Source organism: Lethenteron reissneri, chromosome 21 (genome assembly GCF_015708825.2).
Source record: "Lethenteron reissneri isolate LAM-NWPU_2019-01 chromosome 21, ASM1570882v1, whole genome shotgun sequence".
Lineage (NCBI taxonomy): Eukaryota > Metazoa > Chordata > Hyperoartia > Petromyzontiformes > Petromyzontidae > Lethenteron > Lethenteron reissneri.
The window spans coordinates 3,585,650-3,608,957 of NC_083799.1; the positions used below are offsets into that span (position 1 = coordinate 3,585,650).

Sequence of the window (23,308 nt, forward strand, 5' to 3'; positions counted from 1 at the left end):
TGTACTTTTATTTCAGTTTCAATGATAATTAACTGGTACTGGTAGGAACCTCCTGGTTACACCATCCCACAGGGGACTATTGTGTCTGTCCGTCCGTCGTGCAGGGAGGGGCTGGGTGGGGAGGGAGGGGCTGGGTGGGGAGGGGCTGGTTGGGGAGGGTGGGGCTGGGTGGGGGGTGGGAGGGGTGGGGCTGGGTGGGGGGTGGGAGGGGTGGGGCTGGGTGGGGGAGGGGCTGGTCACCCCGTGGTACCCTTATAAAACTCAACGTTTAACCTACTCATGCCGGCTTGTGCCCGCCCTCAGTCGGGCATATTTGCGGAATACACCACGCCACCATTGACCCTGGCCATTGACCGAGCAACCCAACGTTCCAACCAGCTCCCTCCGCAGGAATGTGTTTAAAAAAGATACGAAAACATCAAAATGCAACAACAAGTAAACTGGATAATCAAAAAAGCTACTTTTGGAGGAAAAGCTAAACTTATTTACGGGTTGCTGAACAGGGAAATATTGATGACAACATTTTCCATTGATACAGTGGTCTTCATACAGAGCAGCATCCCGGAGCGCTTTCAGTGCCGCTGCACGTACCGTGACGAAGCTGCCCAGCCTCGTCCTCGTGCACCGAGCCGATGGCGATGAGCGTGTCGGCGTAGTGCAGCGGGTTGTAGTCGCGCACGGGCCGCGAGCTGGAGCCCGCCGGGCGTGGGGCCAGCGTGTTGAGCAGCGACGACGTCTTATTGTCGAGCACCGTGCGGCCGGCCGGACCGTCGACAGAGTCCGCCGAGCTGGGCCCACGCACGTCCGTCAGCGAGGCCGCGATGCCGCTGTCGCGCGATGCCTGTCGGGGGGGAATGGGAAGAGCGCACTCACGCACGTGTCTATCCACGGAGCCGCCGCACTTGTGCTAAACGCAGGCTATAAAATGGCCAGCAGACGTCAATATGGCGAGTGTTTTGCAGACCCGTTGAATGGATTTGGCAATGGTTACGCCTTATATGTGCGATCTATTTGTAAGTACATAAGCTTCCTTCTACACGAACAAATACACGTGAAGGAAATGGCCAAATAGCTCAAAAGCAGGACCCTCCTGAAAGTTAAAATGCAGTGAGGCTTTCCTAACAAAAAAACAAGGGAATCTTAGAAATGATCTTATTCAAGAAAATGTGGTGTAATACAAATGTTTAACCAAATTATAAGATCTAGGATCATGTGCAAGCAGCATAACTCCTTTCTCAAAACGTATGGCAGAGTGAATGTATATAGCACCATTGTCTTGTAATAAATTTCTAGTGGTGCCGTCGATGTGGAATAGTCTAAGATATTGGAGACATCCTAACCACAACAGCTTTTACAATGTCACGAATACTACTTTCAGCAAGGACTGTCGAACTTCATCACATTCAGTATCAACACATCTTTCCTACATTACAAATACACACACCAGTCTTCGGCAGAACTGTATATTTTGGGAACATGCGTGTGTCAGTTTGTCATGATATATATGTCTTAGCTGTACTTCAAAGTTATTTTTCTGCCAGGATGGGACTATTTAAAGCAGAATTAAAGGGAGACACATAAGGGCGATTTGGCTCCTGGCAAAGTGGTAGGGTGCTCGGGATTGGTGATACGTTAGGAGCTTCGTCTTTGGATTGCAAGGCAATTTGTTGCCTAACAATCCAAAGAGAGATGATGTCTTGGCAAATGTAAGTGCAAAATTCCGTGACGATACAATGCTTGCCTCTGTAGTCCTGGGGTGACGCAACCATTATTGTATTGATATTGTGTCGCTAGAATTCGTTACTGCGGTATGTGCCTACGGATTCTTAACTTCAAACAGATGTTAAAACATTTCCAGCAAACAAGGCAAATGTCCGTAAAGGAGCCTCAGCCAGAATATATATAATTTAATTCTTCAAATTGCAGTCGACAATATTCATCTAACAGCAGAACTTCTATGCCAATACAAAACACATGCAAGAATGGTCCAGCACAGACCAGCCTCTTGTGTTGGCAAGATAAACATGGGGACAACATTCCTCACGAGTTTTGGCAACAAACTAGGGGGAAAAAACCCCAACACTAGAAACTATTAAAATGTATGTCTATCAACGGTTGTTTTAAACAAATAAAAATGCCCCAGAAATTTCCATAATTTGTACTTTCCTTTGGCTGTCACCAACATCAATTCCATACAATGTTCTGCTGAAAAATAATATTTCAGCCAATTTTTTTATCCATTTGTATAATAATTTAATTTAATAAAGTGGAAACTCATTGTTTACTTATAGTATAGGTCATAGTCTAAGTGTGCGTGTATTTACACACTATATTAAAACTACATCTTTGTCGGATGTCACTGTCAGTGATTATTCTGCTCCCTCGGCAATTGCAGTTGATAACCAGACCTCTGGGATCATCTTACTGAATAAGGGTTATCATCTTATTGATACATAGTTGACTTTCCCAATGTTCTTCTTGTTACTCTCACAAAATAAGAATCTTATACCTAATTCTATTCTATCTTGTGTAATCTAATATGTTCAGGAGCTAAATGCCAATGTCGACGTCAGCTAGCCATGAGAGGGCTTCAGGACAGAGTTCGTGTAGTTTTGCTATTCCTTCGTCACCTAATTATAACCTATAAACAATATAGAATGTGACTACAACCACAAATTGTGGTGTGCACCCACAGAGCAGGTATTATTAATCTCCGTTGATAAATATTGTTTTGACAGATCCTCCACCTACTCTTGACGCTGCCCGTTGATAACAGCCATTCTCCTTAATTATGGGGTTAAGAAAGTGGTGCAGGGCCTGGAAAGGGTATGGGGATTTGAAAGATTATGGGAGATGGGGATAAAATGGAAGACAGGGAAGCTATGGGAAATGTGTAGGATATGGGAAATGGGGTGGGCTGCTCACTGTGTCACTCTCCTTGCGGGGTGGCTCGGTTAGGTCCTCCTGGCTACGGAAGCTCAGGTTCTGTATGGCCTCCGATACGCCGCGCAGGGAGCTGTAGATGTCCTCTGCATTCAGGTTTTCCGTGTCGTAGTCCAGCAGGCTATCCCGCCGGCAATGTGTTTTTGCAAATGCACGCACACCGCAAGGTGCACGCAACGGTTAGTGCGCACACGAGCAGGAAGGGAAATATGCATGAGACATGGATCGTGACACACAAACACGCAAGTGCACACTCGCACGCATGCAGACGTACTCCAAGTACAAGCAACAGTCTAACCGACTGGAACCTATGGTGTCCGTTTATTTACTTTTTTGGCACAGACATTACAAGTCAACAGCAATAGTTTCTGTTTGGTTCCTCGGGCAGGCTTTGGGCCAAACTATTGCAGTAATTTAATTAAAATTGTTTAGCTAGAAAAGGCTAATTGAGTCTCATGAATCGTTTTCAGATGGGGCCTGCCAAATTTTCACAATAGGGGGGCAATGGTTGCTATGTATATTCCAACTGAGTAATTTGCAGGCAATTTTTTATATCTGGAAATTTTGGACCATGACGCCGGCACACAATGGCCTACTCTTGTGAATGATGTAACGGGATCTTTGACGTCCACGCGCAAGCAGACGGTACGCATTTTTAAGGTTAACAAGCGGCAAACGTGCTACTGCTAGGCCATGTCACCGCCCCAGTTGGCTTTACTGGTGTACACCAGAGCTACAAAGTGTTTATATAATATAGTAACAAAAATGCACACCTATAAATGAGTTCATATTTAATTTGTTTAGATATCAGAACATTTGAAATTGTTTTGTGTCATTGTTATTCATGCCACACCAACTTGCATGCTCCAATAAAGGCAATACAAAGACTAAACTATGGAAATCCGAGGAGGAAAAAATCCATTCGTAATAGATATTTGTCCAACAGAAAATGATCATTTATATCATGAAAAAACTCACCAATTACTGCAAACATATATAATAATTGTTTGATATTGCATTTCTCTAATCAGTTGTTCTTTAACTCCAGTCCTAAAGTCCCTCTTAATGTTCTGGAGTTCCCTGCTTATCAATCAACAGGTGTTTGCAGTAAATTACTACCAAAGTAATGTTTAAAAGGAGATTGTTGGTAAACAAAGAAAAATAGTGTGGCAGCGTGACAACTGGAGTTTGAGAACTGCTGATTGCAACACAGATTTTGCACAAACCACGAACTGGCACGAATACGACACTGAATTTTCTGTCGCCAAAAGCCATGAAAGTGAACGTCACAAACGGCAGTATTTGTGACAAGTAATGCTGCACAAATACTTTTTTTTCCAGTGTTCCAACATGCGCTCATGCCACTGCAGATGAGGCGAGTGGTGAACAAAAAGCACCCTTCCTTGCCCCACTGATACTCGAGCACTCCGTGGCTGCACTGTGTTTGCCATGCAACCCAGAGGAGGGGACCCAGGGAGCCCGGAGCAGCAGCAGCCGCAGCAGAGTCAGTAGGAGCAGTCGGAGCAGCAGCTTAGAAGAAGCCAGGGATAGACTGTGCTATTACCTGGGTGAATATTTACGCCAGATGCCTTTGGGAGCATAGGCAGAGAGTGGGGACAGAGGCTGGGGGCGGAAAGTAGGGAGGGCTAGGGACCGAGGGGATAGGTCAGCACCCAAGCCCCACGCACGACTTGCCAAGCGATTGGGGGTAAAGGTTCATTTGTTAAGGTAGGTTTTAAAGGACGTGGAATGAATGGGAAAGGGAAAGAAGAAAGCCACACACAAACATAATGTGATTTGTAACTGGTATAATTAATATGATTACGTAAAATAAGTTATACTTAACACACTTGCATCACATGAAGACAGATGCCAAATGTCAGCTAAATTGCTTGTCGATACAAACGTATCTCAATTTTGACATTGGCACATCATCAGAAAATGTCTCAGTCACACAATAGTGGAAAACAGAATGCATACACAATGTGATTAACAAACAGATTCTCTATCTAACAGACCACAGTGCCTTTTTGAGAATCTCACCTGGGGGAGAGGGCCCCCTGAGAGGTCATGGTAGGGGAGGTGAGTGGGCTGACCCGACCCAGCGAGGCACGTGGTGTCCCACGGGTCACCGTGCTGCTAGGAGAGCTCTGCAAACACAACAGTGGCACACGCACATAAGTGGGTGTACAAACAACTATCATGTATGGGGTGCAATCCTAACATAGCTTCTAGGTTGTTTCAAGCTGGACTTTACAATCTCACAAACATTTCCACTACCAATTTCTCCCTTTGGACACTGCCTTGAGAAGGAAAGTATACTTTGACAGCACCTTAGTATAATTACGGTGCAGCGCAAGGGAAAACGGGCGTGTGGCTGGTGAACGGGCGTACTGTGCCGGCATTGCTGGTGTTGCGCAGGTGGTTGTGGAGAAGCTTGGTGGCTCCCTCTTGGAAGGTCTTGGGCAGCGCCCCCAGCAGCATGGTGAACTCGGGAGTGTTGAGCTCAAACAGCGCAATCAGCACGGCCTGTGCCGCCTGCAGGCAAACGACCGCATCAACGCAATATCAGCATCACTTCGCAAAGGGCGGCAGGGACCCGCTCGTGGGGGTGTGTGTGAGTGGTGGCGTAGCGGTTAGCGCGCTGCACTACGAACCCGGCAATCAGGGTTCAATTCCCGCTCATGGTAAATATCAGTGACGATTATCTGAGTACCTGGTGCGGTGTGTAAACATGGCCGCCGGGCGTGGTGTTGGTCACCCGCCCCCTCGTGGGCCGTGCCGTCTTTCATAGGTGCTCGCTAACAGCACTTGCCCCAATAGCCTGCTAATGCTATACGGGGAATCTTCGTATACACTAATGGTCAAAACTATGTTTTGCTCATCAAACATATGCATACTTGTCACCTTTCATTTTAGACCGATGCAGCTAATGACACTTACTTAGTAAAACCAACAAACTAAAATTGTAAAATGACAATGGTGACTGAACGTACACACCGTAGATTGCCAATGGCATATGTTGATGGCCTAAGGTGCAGATGAACACTAATTAGCAATGTCACTGATGTTACACGGAGCTTACCACTGAAGTTAAACAAGGAATATTGATTGCAAAAACAACATCAACAGAGAGGTTTTGTCAGCTGAAGCCAAAACCTTTCTTGTTGTCGGGTGCTGCAAAATATATGAGGGGAGGGTGAGAGAGAGTCTTAATTGAGTGCCCAGAAGCCCCAGAGCTTTGAAGCCTCCTGCTGCATAGGACAGTGCCATGAGAGAGCCTTAGCGAACACAACCAGAAGCCCGCAGCAACCCATGCCGCAAACCGCATCAGCCAGGACCCACCATCTGCAGCCCAACACAGTGCCGTCCCTGTCCATTCGTCCGACCGACCGCGCCAGCACTTTATGGACAAAGCACCCGTCCTTTTTTACTGCCTCAGGTTATGGAGGATGTGGCACGGCAAAATGTTAAGAAAATGCCCGTGCCACACAACACGCACCGCGGTGAATCGCCAAACTCAACCGACCCATCACACCAGCCAGGGCTTGATCTCTACTGTGCATTGTTCATGTCTTTATTTGTCCAATGGGCCTTCATTTTAAATGGATATTAAGTTTAACTACACCGAAACTGTAACTCCTCGATACTGCATCCAGCACATGTTTTCCTCAGCAGTAACTAGTCGTTGCCGAGATGACTTGTGTGCTGTTAGCTGTGTGGTCCTGCAGCTATAGCTACTTGTACATTTTAGTGTAATGCATTGTGGAAAATGTGTGCAAGGTAGGAAACCGACACACGTGCTGATTAACATTCCAGTCCGTAACCATAACTTCTTTAGATGGCTGGCTTACCTAAATCGCTACTTCTAGATATTTGATTATCTGTTACATTATTAAAATTATAATGGGTGACCAAGCAGCAGCTAGAATCCCCATTTGGAAATAAAAGTCACTCAGTTACACCATCTCATTCAATAAAAATCGAGTTCAAGATCAAGCTCTGGCAAAGGGTACACAAAATGTCCGTTGCAGAACAAGACGGTCACAGTTAAGGGGCATTCCGAGTGATGCCGCACGGTTGCCCTGTGGTCTACCTTTTTACAGGGCCCATCTGTGGATCCTTCCAAAGAACAAGATCTGTACAAGGTTTCATCGGCATACAAACCAGGGGCGGTCTGATGGTGGGGTTGGGAAGGTACAGGGAAAAAACGTTTCATTTGATGGAGAGACTGAAATGTATAGTTTATAAAATCTTGGAAAGCCACAATGGCTGTGTCTTTTAAATTAACACAAGCATGTATTGAAGTTCTCTCAGATGGGCAGATGTGCTGAAAGTGTGACAGAAAAATGTACGCAGTGCCAAGGACTCGCACACCACATATCCCAACGTCAACTGTTGTAAAATCTACGTGTGTGACCATTTCCACAACTAATGTGTAACGCTCCATTTCCTTGCTGTGGGCCATTATGTGAGTGGTTATGTTTGGGCTAAATATTAAATAGTAGTCATGGACTACATAGGGAACACACTGCACTTGGAACACACGTCCACACATCAGTAGAGTTTGCGCTACATTTCATTGCACCCTATACTGCTGTGAATACACTTATGTTGACACATCAGGATGACGGTAGATTAAGTGATCACATTCTAGCAAAAGGAAAACATGTGAAAGTAAGTTTTAGATTTAAAATGTTTGAAGCTTCTTAAATGTTTCCAGTTTGTGTCTCCAAAATAAAATCTACGCACTACTTCCAGCAAGACAAAGTGCACATTCGATTGGTAACATATCCACTCAACAACCGAGGATTTCTATTAAAGCCCCCAATAGCCTCCAACGAGTCTGAGGTCACTCATTCTTTGGAACTCCCTTTCTTCCAGCCATCTGTGCTGTCGACTCCGCCTCTGTTCCAAGTCCAGGCTCAAGACCTTTTTTTTTTACCCCTATGACCAACTACCCCTCTCTACAACATAGGTATGTCTACTGTTTTATACGGCAATGAAATGTACTTAAATTTAAACATTATATATGAATGCAAGTTATAACGTATTTTAATATTGTATTGCTCTTATAAATGGTTAAGGTTCAATAATGGACAAACATCACCATTTGACGAATAATTTGTAGACTTGTCCACTGCGTGAGTTTACATATAAAGCAAAAGAAATGCCTAAAGGCACAACCGTAAGCTTGCCGATTCCCAAACACACGTTCTTCTGTGGTATCATTTAGCGGTAGTAAAACAAAGTCACATTCAAGGTCAAATAGCTTGAAGTCACTGTGACCTGAATGCAAACATATCTGAATTATGCTTGTGGTTAATTATTAAGACACATTCACACAAACGCTCCACTTATTTCCCTAGGCTAAGCCTGCATGCATGTTAATATTTCAAAGTACATATACTGAAAGCCTACGTGTTAAACTAAAATTATAAAGTTAAAATGTTTCACTATGAAACTGTAAATGACTGCATGCGTTAACACATAGCGCAATGTTAGAAGAACGGTAACAAAAATTAAAAGACTTTGAGTAGGCTCAAATGTCCTCTATGCACAACACCTAAACACATGTGCCAACCCACGCCAACCAAAGAAACCACAGCAACAACGGTTTATAATTAACTTAAACTGCAATCGTGCCACAAAACTACATCGGATATGCACTTACATTTCTAAGAATGCATATAGAAAAAATCCTCAATTTGCTATGTTTGGACAACAGTATTTGAACCCAATTTCCCCTGTGCTACCAGTGAATGCTGACACCACGCTCAAGTGTAAATCACTATTGATGCACCTTTGTAAACATGTATACACGCGCTGTGCATATACAAAATAAAAACATGCATTACTTGAGGTAAAACATTTTACTCAAGACCAGTTCGAAGCTGCTACGAACTGGGAAAGGGTGCCCTCTCCTGGAAGCCAGCATGCAAGCAGCTGAGAGTGTAACGTGGTTGTATTTTATTTAGCGCGTGGGTTTGCGCAGAGCCTTTTTTACATTTGCATAATATCAGTGGCCTGCGACCACGGCTAGGCAATGTGCATCATTGTATGTCTTGCGCCACAGCGCACAGCTATTGTATATTACAGCGATGTTGTTCCATGCATCTATTTACAAACCGACGATACGTGTTCAGATCTACCGGTTTAAAAATTGTGAAAATAGGCTTTACTCTGTCTGACAATAATACAAGTGTTGAGATGTTCAAACATGTTTGTATAAGTTAGGTATAGGTTCAAACGTGTTTGAACATAGGAACACCTTGTATTATTGCCGAAAAGGGTAAAGCCTATTCTATTTTCATGTGAGACGCTGTAAACTAATATGAAGTTTTAGTACAAAATGTGGACATCAACAACGTTAGCCCAACAAATGTCGCCTTTCCTTAATGCGATCAAACCCACTGTGGTCCATGTTTCTGTATTTATCCATCATCGGGTGGTTTAATGAGTCACACGGATTCATAATTGTTTTTTGGGTTAGAATGCTTAAGTGTAAATCCATGTGGTGCCAAATACTGTTTAAATAATTATACATTAAATAAATATATGCAACTGAATGCAGTCGACTGGGGCGAATGCGGAAGGTGCATCATGGAGGGATAAGGATCGGAAATACATAACAGCAGTGGCATTTATTTTCAATGAGGAAAGAGGCCAAGAAAACAAGTTTCTTATAATAGAAAAGCAGTTTCTTTGTGGCGGCCGATGCAATACCCCCATGTGATACCTAGAGGGACACAATGCTCACAGTCCCTCAGGTGATGATGAGAACCTCCTCACACTGGCTATCAGATACAGTGGTTCCCCCCCCTCTCCCTGCGGCTTTTACCTTCCTGACGTCAGAGCTTTTGGGCTCGCTGGTCCAGGTGATGATGCGTGAGACGGCCAGACGGGTCTCGCTGGAGTTGACAAAGTCGGCCGGGTCCATCTGCAGGGCCAGACTTTCGATGTACTTCAGCACGGCGACCTTCACCTGAGGGAGACGTGGTACATTAGTCACACCCATTAAATGGTTGCCGTGCCACATCACGACCAGCTCTCCCGACAAAGCAAGCAGTTTTGATCGGGGAAAGCTGGTCGTGAAGTGACACGGTGTGTCACACGGCGTGAAGTGACATGACAAAGCAAGTAGTTTTGTAAATGCAAATCAACAGATCTCTCACCTTGAGGTTTGGTGTCTGCGTCTGGTCCACGATGAACCTCATCAGGATGTTGAACTGCTGATCAAACTGGAATGAGTCCCTATACATAGTAGAGAAGAAATGTTCTTACTCATTTGTTTCTGCAAGTACCTTGCGAGTGGAAAATACATTTGTAGTGACTGTGAATGTCACTGTGTGGTGCCGGGCTTGCGAGGCCACAGCGGATAATATGTTGTCATTATGTGCAGCCTGGTTACTGGGCGTAGTAGCAGCCCGAGCGGGGCTTGGGTGAGCGCTGGTCAGCGCAGAGGCACCACGTACAGTGTGCGGTGCGGGCTCCCGGTGAGGGAGCGAGAGGGAGCATCAGCCAGCCAGGGTTACATTGGGGCGTGATACGCTGGTTGACCTGCCGACACGTGACCGGATGATATTGGAAGGGGGCCACCGGTGGACGGGGGCCGCTGGGTGGTAACGTGGTCTAAAAGAGCTCTCGGGAGCCTTCGGGAAAGAGCTCGAGAGATCTAGAAGGTGGGCGAGGCGAGAGGCGGAGCCAGCCCCAGCCCGGGGCCGATATAACGGGGCCCCGTGAGGGACTCGGGATTCTTCGGGTTGTTGGTGAAGAAGATCCACGTCAGGTTCAAGAAGCCTCTAGCCACGCGGTCCGGGACCCAGCCCGTGGTCCGGACTGGGATAGCGGGACCGTGTCTAGTTCTGCCGTAGCGTGGTTAGGTGGGCGTTCAACACCCGAGTGTAGGTTACGTTATGTTGTGTTGAGTTGATGTAATAAATAGTGTTGCTCCCAAGACAACGTCTGCGACTCAGTTGGACTCACTTCACATTGCTTCGCAATTATGCAGTACACAAATGTCCGTGATATCTAAGATACTGACAGGTGGCAGATTTAATTCACAGCCACTTATCAATCCACTGCTAGATGTTTCTCAACGTCGTGTAGGTCATTCGAGATGATTCATTATACTTCACCACGCTGGTCAGTATTGATAGGAATTCAATCATTAGTAGCTCATATACATCGTAACTACCAGTGTTGGCCAGCACTGATGTCTCAAGGTGCCAGATAAACATCAAGTCCATACTGTGACTACCGCAAATTAAAAGAGGTTGGATACATAGGTCCCTTACCATCACCTAATCCTCCTCTGGTAAACCTGAGCTCTCAATTTACACCACCCAAGGCAAGGGCAGCAGTGGCAGAGAGTGCACAGCTTCCGGTGGAGCCAGAATGTGCCATTACCTTGTCACGTCGAGGCAGCGTTGCACTTTGGTCTGTACGGAGCCCAATAGATCGGCACCCATCTTCTTGAGGAGCTGGGTCAGCAGCAGGTAGAGCCAGTCATGCAGCTCGTCGCGGTACAACACCAGGAAGTCCACCAGTGTCTCCAGGAACATGCTGAACACCTGTCGCACGTGCATACCCGCACATGGGCACACACGGGCACAGCGGACAGATCAGGGGAAAATACGAAATGCAGCTGAGTTTAAGTGCACACACAAAGACCTAAATATATTGATTAAAGCTCTGTATATTAGTATGCGGGAAATTATAAAATTATTACTTAGAAAACAAGTGTGACTGCAGAAGAATTCGGTAAAGTCACGTAGGTAGAGAATAATACAAAGACAAGGCCAGCCATATAGTTTAAAATATCTTGTACTTCTAAATACATGCTAGCACAGACTTAAACCTCGAGGTTCATATATATCACGACGTTTCGATCGCAACACAAGCGATCGTCCTCAGGCGAAAAAAATAATCCAGCAGTAGAACTGCTGAACCAGGAAGAACACAGCGAGAGAGCTGCTACAACAAGGGGTTATATATGTTGGCCACGGGCGAGCAAGCGGGGTCTGAGCTGGAAAGGAGTCCATCCCCGCACGCAAGCACAACAGTTGTGTTAATCTCCCGTGTGTTCAGCAGTCTACTTTTGGATTATTTTTTCCACCTGAGGACGATCGCTTGTGTTGCGATCGAAATGTCGTGATGTATATTATTTTTATACCTACGTGACTTTACCGAAAGAACCAAAGAGTATGGATTCCTGCAGTCACGAAAGCTTCAAATCAAGATTTACAAATGTACTTTAAAAAGTTGAGAGCTGAAAACTTCCAATTGAAACTACTGCTGATGAACAAAACATTTTTTCCACCACTGCATATTGATCAGTCCCTCCAGAAAAACGCGGAGTTTTTTGGTGATTGTTGCGGGCAAAAATCGTTGATTATGTGGCACGTTTTCTTAAAAAATGCGATGGAATATGCGGGATATTTATGCAATTTTATGCGATTAAATTGCGGGAACTTGCAAAAATTGCGGGAACTTGCAAAAACTGCGGTTTGATGAAAAAGAGAAAAAAAAGTGATTCCCCCAACACCCTATTCACTAGGCTACTACTTTAATGTAAAGAGTCATTTCTTATTACTTCCTATGATAAGCAAGCATACTACATCACAGAAAGTGCTGGGAATATTTAAGTTCTCATCTTGTTTTATTTCAGACCTTAACAAACAGATGGCTCAAACTTACAAAACATTGAGTCGAACAAGTTCTGTAGCTTTACAAAATGACTATGCTACAACTTCTGTAAAAATGAATAAATAAAATATTAATAAATAAAATGTGTGCTTCCTGTTTTACAGAGGTAGCTATACAAAACAGACATCTTCTGTTAAAATAAGTGTTTTCAGTGCACAGTAACGTAAGCAATACAGTAACAGTACAGTCTTACAGTAATGTAAATTTACATACTACTAACAAAAAAGTGCAATCTTACAACTGTAAAGTTGCATAAACTCTTCATCATGGTTTCATTGGCATCGCGGGGTTTGCAGCTTTTCAATGATGTCGCGTAATGAGTGACGTCACTTCATAACGTTCCCATGGCAACAGGGGAAATGGCTGCGCTTGTGTGAAGTAAACGCAACATTTTTCAACTTTCTGCTAAGATATATGTGACTTTTTGCAACGAAAATGCGGGGATTATGAAATCATGCAAGCCCGCATATTTTGCGTGCGGAAATCTGCAATTTATGCGGCGAAAGTGCGGCGTATTTGAAAAAACGCGCCCCCCGCATAAATATGCGGACTTTGGCTGATTTTGCGTGGAATCTTGCGATCGCATAATCGCGTTTTTCTGGAGGGACTGATTGATGTTCCGTTTGTTTTTCCAACAATACACCGTTACTCCCAACAGAAGAAATCACCGGACAGAAGAATTAGGCATGGGTTAGTGTCTCACGCAGAAACGGAGCATGTTAATAATGGTGAGCATGAGTGTGTTAGTGTCGTGCAGGGAAGTGCACAACACTTACTCTCTATTCCGTCCCAGCACAAGAACGCAGGGTGCAAATCAATGTGAAAAAAAAAAATGAAGACAATGTCAGTGTCGTACAGTTGTGAATAACACAAGTCTGGGCACCACAAGGCAGGCTCGGACATGCCCTGCATATGCGGTTAGGTCACCCACATCAAACCACAAAGCATAGTTGTGAGTAGATCACACAACACACTTGATGATAATGATAAGGTTCATCCACTCAAACTCCACAACTTATTGTTTTTTTCGATATATTATTGTAATTTTTTTGTTACTTCCAGAATTTTATTTCCAAACAGTTTTAATTTGAGTTATTAAAAAAAAAAGACAAAAAATCCAGCATATTACATTGAGATGTTTACACAAGACACAACAGGCATCGCTCATTGATCAACACACTGATTAATCACCTCATGCATTAATTGGTACAATGTGATTAATGCATCCCTGCCAGTAAAGTGGTGATGTCAAATTACCTTGCTGGGAGGGTCAGCGAACATCCTCGTGAAAATCTCGCAGAGTCTCTTCAGCTCCACGCGACTGTTAAGTAGATCAAAGGCACAAACCAGGATGAACCAAACAGTTGCTGGTACAGGACACATTCGACCATCTCCGTCATGAATAAAACACTGCTTTACAACTTTAACATGGACTGCAATTGTACAACGCAGGTGTTTTATTCACGACAGCATCTGTTTGTACGTTGCTGCTTATCTGCAATGGAATTTGATGCTGCTGGCACTCTCCATCCGTGAGTCCCATGCAATGAGATGCGCCTGCAATTGTCCTCTGCTCAGTGGCTTTGGTGCAGAGGGGAGGGGGGGCCTGCACCTGAGCGTGCGCTGTGACTTGAAGAGAGCCTGCAGACCGATGAGGCCCTCCTTGCGCTCGGTCCAGTTGGCGCTGGCGCAGCGGTTGAGCAGCTCCGCCACGTCCTCCATCTGGCGCAGGTAGAGCGACGTGGAGCCGTTGCGCGAGCCGTACGAGCGCTCTGAGCACGCGCTCGATGCGTCGCTGTTGGCGTCGTCGTCCGAGTACATGGAGCCGTATGGCTCGTACCTCCGTCGCGGCTTGTTCTATGACGGCAAGGGAAGTGGAAGGGGGGGAGCAGGAGAAAGAGAGGACGATGAGCACACGCGTGATAAGAACGCCAGAACACTGAAAATTCACAGTGCACGTTCGCGGAAAGCCGTCAAGGAACATGGCAGTCCAAATGTAAAGAAGGCTGATTGTTTAAGGCTTGTATTTACTTAATTTGGCTTGACTATGAAATCCAATGTTGTAGTGCGTATGGAAAAAAAATTGCACGTGTGGACTGCCGTACTGATGCCACAACTCGTGCCGATTTCCGTGAGATGCGAGAATGACTGTCAAATTTACAAGTGTATATTTACAGCATTTATTTATATATAACACAAGGAACAGCTGTTTGGAAAGGCTGACCTTTTAATAAAAACAAAAAGATACCACCTTAACATGCTGTCGTGAACATAATTTTTATACAGGAGAGCCAAGGAAAGAAGGCCGCGCTGTTATCGACATTCAATAGCAGAAAATAGAAATTATTCAGATGTTTTACTGCACTAAAAAATATTCACTCTTTAAACACAAATGCACATGTGAAACAGACACATAGACCCCAAAGTGCTCGTGTAATTAAAGTGGAAACTCGGCAAAATCAAGAGCACTTTGAAACACAAGCTATAACATCAGTCAATGCCAAGTGAAGAATGCAAACCCGACATGGAGTACCTTGCTCCTAGGATCTCCAAGCAGCTGCGTGTAGCAGGGTGGTTATGGGGCAAGAGGTTAAACTCGATGTTATTACATGTAACCCAAAGCACCAGTTGTGCAACAGCACAGACGATCCATCTTACTTGCGAGTAGAACAGCGGGTGTTAGCGTTAGCAGGGGCAGTACAGGAAATTAATACAGGTGGCACAAAGTAAATGAAGAAAGGAAAGTGGTGAAGATAGAAGAACAGAAAAACAGAGCGGGAAAAGGAAAGCAAATGTGAGAGGCAAGAGAGAGAGCAAAGAGAGGTACAGAACAGATAGAGGTTCGAAGAAATGCGTAGTCGCGTCGTACCAGTGCGTCCGCTACGGCTGCTTCGATGTCATTTCCCAGCAGCCGCCCAGAGTGGCTCAACGAAAACCGGTCTGTTAGGGGGACACCACAAGAGGCACGCAGTGAGATCCAAGTCGTTCAACAAACCAACGGCACAGCCACAGCCTTGTATTTGTTCAGGAACCATTCACTGGTTGGCCACTGCCGCTCAACAGGAGAGTTACATTTACTGGTTAGAAATATGCCAAGAATTAATCATCAGCTGTGCTCTTTGTTTGAGAAAAAAACGATGCCTCTCATCACGAGTATTCATTAGGAAATGTGATTTTTATTGGAAATAAAATACATCAATTGCATTATCTGCCCTCTCCGAAAGTAACAGAATAATGGGGTTAACCAAGACATGACAATGTGGGTGCATTTAATGTTATAACAAAGCCCCAAGCTGTCAAGAACCAGGAGGAGCCAGTGTCCCCTTGACTTATGATATTACCAATAGGTTCCAAGGAAAGATCATCAGATTGAATACCATAAGCATAATGTAGGCAAATCCTTAACTAATACAGAACACACCACAAGCAGAAATGCACTAAATGCAAATTGCCAAAATGGATCCAATTAACCTGTCAAAAATTACAATTTTAATTAAGATGCTTCCTTTAAATATAATACTATAAGCAACTCTTAATTAAATTAGTAATATTTGGTTAATGGTTACAGATCCAGATTTGGCAGGAAAACCACAGAGCTATTGCTCAAGAGTTTTGGCAGTGCTGTGGCTGCAGAGAAGCGACACGTGGCCATGTTAAACAAATTAAAAAACACCCCATGCGCTCTGTTAAAACAGGTCACGCTGCCGGGCCATGCAGCACACACACCATCTCTCATCACACACGATTCACTGTTACACGAGAAAAATGCACAGGCCTTTCACAAAACACAACACAGGGACACAAAACGTGGCAGTCACTGGCCAGACACTAGGGTTCCGAAGGCAACGGTGCACCTATGTTACAAACGAGTGCAACAAAAACACGATGTAGTTAAAGCAAAAAGAGGGAGGGGGGAAAGAAACATTCATGCCCATTCAAGGACTGAAAAAAAACATCATCACTAGAAATATATTTTAATCGGATGGAAGAAAAAAAAAAGATCCTCCGCGAGTTACGATGCGCATGCTGGTGGCACGTGTTCACCTGCGGGCACGAGCGGCTCGGAGGAGGAGAGTGCGCTGGTAGAGCGGGAGTGGTGGCGAGAGGCTGCCATACGGCACGGGGGGAGGGATGGGGTTTACACGCCCCGGCCAACATCGTCAGAACTGGGGTGCGGGACGTACAACCACCTTTGGCTATTTATTTATTTGAACTATGACTGCTGTCTGCTATTAAGACATTCAATCTATCAGGATACTAAATTCAGCAAGATGGCTGCCTGCTGAGATATTAATATTTTCTTTAACATAGTATATCACTTTTTTAGGTGAAAATTTGAATTAATTTGTCACTTTTCTTTTCGATACTTAAGCTTATTAGCATGGTATTACATAGGTTTATTATGAAGTTATATTCTCTATCCATAGACCAATAACTCATAATTATTGATTATATGATTCTGCATGAGCTTTCAGATTTTTTTTTCTAAAGCAGATTTTCAAGTAAATTTTAAAGGTTTATTGATTGTGGTAAAGTCAAAGTCACAACATGTAGTACTACATGTTGCGACTATAGACAGAGTATAGCTCAATAAAGGATCTTCCAAGCATGATTTTACTTGATGATATTGTGAGCAACAGGCCGACCTTATGGGTTTTTCATCTGAAAGCAGCATAGTACACAACCTCCGTTGCGATCAACATGCATGGTAAATGAGAGATACATGAGCACAAACACAAGACAACATATAAGACATAACTGGATGACCACAGACGCAGCTTTGCTCCATTGCACGTACAGCTGGATAACAATAGCTTCCAAAGCCAAGACCTTGTCAATTGACCCCACAGCACAACAGCAAGCCCAGGGACCCCAGGGTCTGGGAGGCAGAAGGAGAATTCCAGGGCTTGGGATCTTCAGCCAAAAATGAGCATGTACTCCAGAAAAAATGTAGGCAGCCTTTGTAAATAATAGCAGGGAAAGTTTGCAAAGCAAAGCTCAATACAAATGATAAACATTTTACAATAAAAGTACAGTAAAGGTGTTCTACCTCTGAGAAAAGTGAAGTTCCACTAAAGCAATTGCGGTAGTAAGCTTGACACATTAAAAAAAAGGAATAACTGCAAAATGACCCAGCAGAAAAAGAATCGAGGCATATGTCCTGCCGAGATGCTTCAGTGGCAATTTGCGTGCAGCATTCGCAAAGGCCACGTGCGGGAAAGCGCCGTCGGCACGCAGCGGTCATGCTATTACGTGCGTCTCACCAAGGGAAGGGAAGCCCCGCACCGGACTCGTGTCCCTGCTGTTGTCCCGGCTGCAGCCCTGACTGACGCTAGGCCGGGGAATTCTGCTGCTGCCACTCCTTGCTAGTGACGGGCGCATGAGGGGGCCGGCGGGGTGGGGGATAGGCCGCACGCGAGCAGGAGGAGGATGTGCGGGTGGGGCAGCAGGCACACATAAGCTGATGTCTCTAATCCTTTAGCTACTGGGATAGGTCTGTGGTGCCTTGAGTTGCAACTTGGCAAGGAAGGAAAAATCAGACTGACGGTTTTAAAAAGGTGACCTGACTAATTAATCGCGAACAATGGCATTAATAACACCTCACAACATAAATGAAGACGAATAAACAATCTCTTATTTTAATGTGTACTCCTTTTAATATAGAATGTTACATATTATAAGTGAGAAACTTCTCCCTCAATTGTCAACGATGAGTTAAAATTGACAGGTTAAATTGCAGTGAGCAAATAGTAAACATGTTTCACTTTAATGAGAATGTAAATTAAAATTAAAATAGGACGAAGGTAAGTAGGGCATGAAACACTGGATGTGACCTCACGGATAACAGAAAAAAATGTCAGTGGAGTGCACACATGTGACATGCCATTTGATGTATTAAAGATTAACATAATGTAATTTTAGCCTCAACTTTGAATTGGAAAATGTGCTTGAGTGACTTGCTAAATAAAGCGAAGCGATTTCTTGCTTCACGGTGACTGCAAGGTAACATTTTTGATATTACCTGAGTGAACAATAGTGTTATCTTCTCACTTTGAGACTGACAAGAGAGATGATGAGACATGGTGAAGGTCACTGTTCTTGCTACAATTTTTGGAGCCTGTGGAGTTGAACATCATGATGCTCAACATCGTTGCCGTGAGTGTTGAAAGCAGTGAGGTTTCTACCCCCCCCCCCACCCAAGGACGTTTCTCAGCAAAGGTTTAAGACACTTTAACGTGCGATCCGTAAGAGGAAGATCAAATAGAGCCATAATAAACAACATGGATGCAAAAATGAACAGAAATTACATATATATTCTACGGGTGAAAACCGAAAGCTAAATCCTTAAGTGTTTATCTTTACCACGTAAAAAATGAGATGGAAAGACACAAAATGTAAAAGACAAGAAATACACTTTAAAAGCAGCTGCGTTGAACTACACAGCTGGAGCTTGTTTAAATAAGCACTGCTTTGCACAACTGACAACACCAATTTAAACATCCACGATTTATTTGGAAGTCAGAGGGAGGCTCGGCGAAGGCTCACACACTCACTGCAAACAAAGCGGCCGTGCGTTGCGCGCACGCGTGTGCCCGAGTGCGTACCCAGCGACAGACGGCTGGGGCTCGTTTCGCGGCTGCAGCCCTGGCTGCGTGGGATGCGGCTGTGCTTGGCCGGCGAAGACGTGGCGGCCGGTAGAGGGACGCGCTGCACCACGCCCGATAAACTGGAGCCCGGCGCCACACTCAGCATCTTGCCTGGGGAACCCGACCTACTGCCCGCTACGTGCGCAAACAACCGCGAGCAAGCAGAAATGCACATATACATAAAAATGACTGCAACACTCAAATACCATAATGTAAGACAAACATTAACTCTTATATTTACACTATCAATCGTGTTGTTTGTTCCTGGCCTCTTGGTGTTTTTGGACCTTTGGGCCTTTGCTCAGCAACCATGATGAAGATAAACACCCTGGATGCAAAATTTAACAACAGTAAAAAAATATATATCCCTCTTTTGGATTAAGAAGATTCTAACTCCACTCTACAATTTCCAAGTAATATAGGCAAGGGTCAATTGAGATTAAACATTTTAGCTGATGATCACAATCAAACCTTCGGAGGTGATTAACTGAGAGGTTTTTAATTATGTCAACTAATTAAGATTTACAGATACAGTAGACTCAATTACCCACACTAATGATCTTTATACCAAAAACACTAATATCAGTATAAATTATGTTTCAGTTAAAAAATTTTAGTATGTTAATGAACAATAATTTGTAGGAAAAAATCGATCGATCGATGCGCTGCCTCAGTGATAACACTTTCCTGCTTCAGTGCAGAAGACTCAACCCACTTAAGTGGAAAGCAGAGCCACGCCAATCAACATCAAACTCCACCCACTGTTGTAAAGATATGCAACTAATGTACCATAAAGGTGACCATGTGGATTTCGGAATAACTGGAGCACATATTTGCTCGGTTTAAACACTTGACTTGTAATAAACATTTCCAAGAAAAAGGATGTATAACTGTTTTGAAATCATTAATTTGGGTTTAAGGGAAAACCCACGAGTTATTAATTTGTCAAAATCTCAGGTGCGCAGTTAATCCACAAATTGGATAAACCGCACGAGGATAATAGAGAGTCTACTGTAATTAAGTAACTACCATTCTGCTGTGTGACAATAATCTTTGGTGTATAAAAAGCCATAGTTTGTAGAAACAATTTTTACGTTACAAATTGAGGTCAAAATAATGTGCGGCATCATCATGCTGTAAGCAAAGATCCCACTGCAACGTTGAAGAAGAATGGAAGGAGACAGCCGCCATCATCTCTCCGCAGGACATGCTGGCAAGGAATGGAGCGTCCAATAGGAATGGAAAGTGATGTGCACTGAGCGCCCCCTGTATTCAGATTTAAGTACAACTCGAACAGCCTATGACTCACAAGAGGAGGGTCATGATAAGCATATGACATTTTGAGGCAGTTGTTATTGCTTCAAGTTCTGTGGAACTCATTTTAGATTATATGGGGCGACTAAGCAAATATGATTTTGGCAGAAGGGATGACTTGTCGAGTGGGATTGTGACCAAATGTTCAAATTTCTCTTACCACCACCAGGATTGGCGGATTTGGATCCTGAGAGAGCAATCAGGTTGGGGGGGGGGGGGAGCATGTCAAAGGGATAGGAACATACAGTTAGCGGCAGACACTGCGCAAACACACCATGCAGTCTCAGAATCACTGCGGTTTAGTGCAGACACGGTTACCACAGTTCGGACTGCTACGGCGGGCAGGTGCCCTGCAGGGCTATGTGTTTGTTAGTTTTCTTCAAGAACATTTCAATAAACTTTTCCAGGAAAAAAAAGTACTTCACGTAGGTTCACAGGCTATCACCAACAAACACATGCTTTGCAAGAAGAATTCATATAAATTCCATGGATTTGAATGTTATATTTATACCACACTAAGATCACTACAGGCAGCAGGGAAAGTCAGTCAGATAAAAGGCCACTATCAGTTTGTCAGGCGTAAACGCACGCACAAACGAATGCAACAACAGGCGAGGTGGGCTGCAACTGAGGGGCCCGGCGGTAGGTGGAAGCCGCATCACTCACGCTGCGATTGGGAGATCTTGGTGCGCGTGCGGCCGCGGGAGTCGGCGGGCGACGAGGCCGTGGTGCTGTGGGTGCTGTGGGTGCTGCCTGCGCTGGGGCGGCGCGAGCGCACGCGTCCTGCCGTGCGTGCCACGAGACATCCAGTGAGACACAATCCGAAAGTACAAAAAACGCTCGCATGTTCAAGTGCGAAACACAGCAAGCTGTGTCTGTTTTTTTAAAAATTAGGGCTGCGAAAGGAAAATGCTTAACACACTTAATAGACAAGCATCGTGATGCCACAACGCTTCAAAAAGAATGACCACTTCCAAAGATAAAAATGCAAACAGAAATGGAACGCCCTTGTAGCAATTTTTTTTATATTTATATAGAATGGCAGAAAATAGTAAGTCTTACAAAAAAAATCCCTCAAAAGCAACCCCAACAGAACCAGGCACATGGCAACCAAGCACCAACACCAACTGTTTCCAAGGGGATAAGCACGAGCAGCTGCCCATGTGCAAAGTCACCACTGGCAAGTGGTGCATACTGGCAATGGTTGTTGTCTCCATGTGGAGCAACTAAAAAAGACTGGGGAGCCTGGCATGGCCTCTCTGCAATGCGTGACCGATTCTCAAGGGAGTAGCTCGTGCTTAACCCTGCACTGGGGCTCCATGCACAGCATACCCTCTAGCAACTCAGCAACACCAAAGCAGCCTCCTGTTCTATCCTTACCGTACGCATAGTCAGCGTAGGCTACGTCTGGGAATAAAACAGTAACGGGCACATGTCATGATGCTAACCGCATGCTGCACATCACAAACACGGTCTTAGCGGTGATTAGAGCACAACCTTCCACAAAAAACACAAATGTACATCAACACATATCAAAGCCAAAATAATATTTTGCATCAAAATTGTGCCTCTAAATGTGGCAACACCTTTAAAACTGGAAGTATTAAAAACGATAGGTTTGCCCAAAATAATGTCAACAGTATAAACCAACCTGGCTCCCCCCCCTCCCCCCGCCACCAAATTTCCCAAAACAACCATGAAAATGACATGGTAATGCTGGCATGCAATATTGAGAGGATATGAGAATGAATAAATGCCAATAGAGACACAATGGATGGAAATGGTTGACTATACTTTGTAAAAAGCAAGGGCCACAAACATTAAACGACCAATACAGCACCAGGGCAAAGAACAACTATTCATTTACAGCTTACCCCCAGGATTGTCTGGTGTGCCGTTTGCTATGGGAGCAGGCAAAGGGCAAGGAGATGGTGTTAATTTACAGACCAGAGAGCAAGGAGCCAGCCAATCTGAGTTGGGCTACTAAAATTATTAAAAAAGTAATCTCTCATTTTGTCAGGGATACTGGAAATATAAAGAAAGTATTCTATTCTATGGGTCTTTCGGTAAAGCCACGTAGATAAAAAAATAAATAAAAATATCACAACGTTTCGATCGCAACACGAGCAATCGTCTTCAGGTAAGAAACGTCGTGATATTTTTATTATTTTTCTATCTACGTGGCTTTACCGAAAGGCCCATAGATTATGTATTCCTGCAGTCACGAAAGCTTTAAGTCAAGAAAGTATTCTCTCATTTTGTAAACATTCATGTATGAGAGTTAAATACCTTGTGATCTTTAGTGTTAATGGTGAGAAATAAAGCCTGTTTTAGTGCAAGCGGTTGGAATGCTCTCCATGAAAACATTTGTTTAAAAAAATTGCAGAATCAAAATTAAAACATTTACACAATAAGTGTTGTTCAAAAAGTTATCAGAGGGTTTAGAATTTTGTTTATTGGATTAACTGGGCACTGCTGCTGGCCTCTGGACTCAGTCCAGGGCAAGGACTTCCACCCCAGCAGCAGATAACGAATAGACACTAATACAAACTTGGTGTCACTCCGTGAAAGCTGCGAATAAGTCACCAACAGCGCAGTGCGATTGCTACTTTGAACAGGGTTCAGGGGCTTCAAGTGGCGCCCCCTCCTTTTTCCTCTAAACTTCCTGATTGCAAAGCTGTCTGCCAGTCCACACG

General features: G+C 44.3%; 1 protein-coding gene across 35 annotated transcripts in view; it reads right to left on the reverse strand.

Moving 5' to 3' along the window:
• CLASP1 (cytoplasmic linker associated protein 1) overlaps nucleotides 1–23,308 on the reverse strand; it is a 78,442-nt gene that overhangs the window by 19,478 nt on the left and 35,656 nt on the right. For 5 of the 35 annotated variants that reach the window (XM_061555477.1, XM_061555475.1, XM_061555476.1 and 2 more), the window contains 20 exons: nucleotides 22,487–22,513; nucleotides 21,993–22,019; nucleotides 21,279–21,395; nucleotides 20,773–20,799; nucleotides 19,257–19,433; nucleotides 17,916–18,017; nucleotides 16,696–16,758; nucleotides 15,521–15,591; nucleotides 15,185–15,208; nucleotides 14,264–14,508; nucleotides 13,909–13,972; nucleotides 11,353–11,516; nucleotides 10,119–10,197; nucleotides 9,785–9,928; nucleotides 7,040–7,120; nucleotides 5,338–5,481; nucleotides 4,987–5,093; nucleotides 4,508–4,633; nucleotides 2,926–3,064; nucleotides 592–841 (listed from right to left, as the gene is read on the reverse strand). In XM_061555477.1, coding sequence (XP_061411461.1) covers nucleotides 592–841; nucleotides 2,926–3,064; nucleotides 4,508–4,633; nucleotides 4,987–5,093; nucleotides 5,338–5,481; nucleotides 7,040–7,120; nucleotides 9,785–9,928; nucleotides 10,119–10,197; nucleotides 11,353–11,516; nucleotides 13,909–13,972; nucleotides 14,264–14,508; nucleotides 15,185–15,208; nucleotides 15,521–15,591; nucleotides 16,696–16,758; nucleotides 17,916–18,017; nucleotides 19,257–19,433; nucleotides 20,773–20,799; nucleotides 21,279–21,395; nucleotides 21,993–22,019; nucleotides 22,487–22,513 — 2,178 coding nt within the window. The remainder of the gene's footprint in view (nucleotides 1–591; nucleotides 842–2,925; nucleotides 3,065–4,507; nucleotides 4,634–4,986; nucleotides 5,094–5,337; nucleotides 5,482–7,039; nucleotides 7,121–9,784; nucleotides 9,929–10,118; nucleotides 10,198–11,352; nucleotides 11,517–13,908; nucleotides 13,973–14,263; nucleotides 14,509–15,184; nucleotides 15,209–15,520; nucleotides 15,592–16,695; nucleotides 16,759–17,915; nucleotides 18,018–19,256; nucleotides 19,434–20,772; nucleotides 20,800–21,278; nucleotides 21,396–21,992; nucleotides 22,020–22,486; nucleotides 22,514–23,308) is intronic. The other 30 variants (XM_061555494.1, XM_061555510.1, XM_061555507.1 and 27 more) reach the window with 27 other exon arrangements.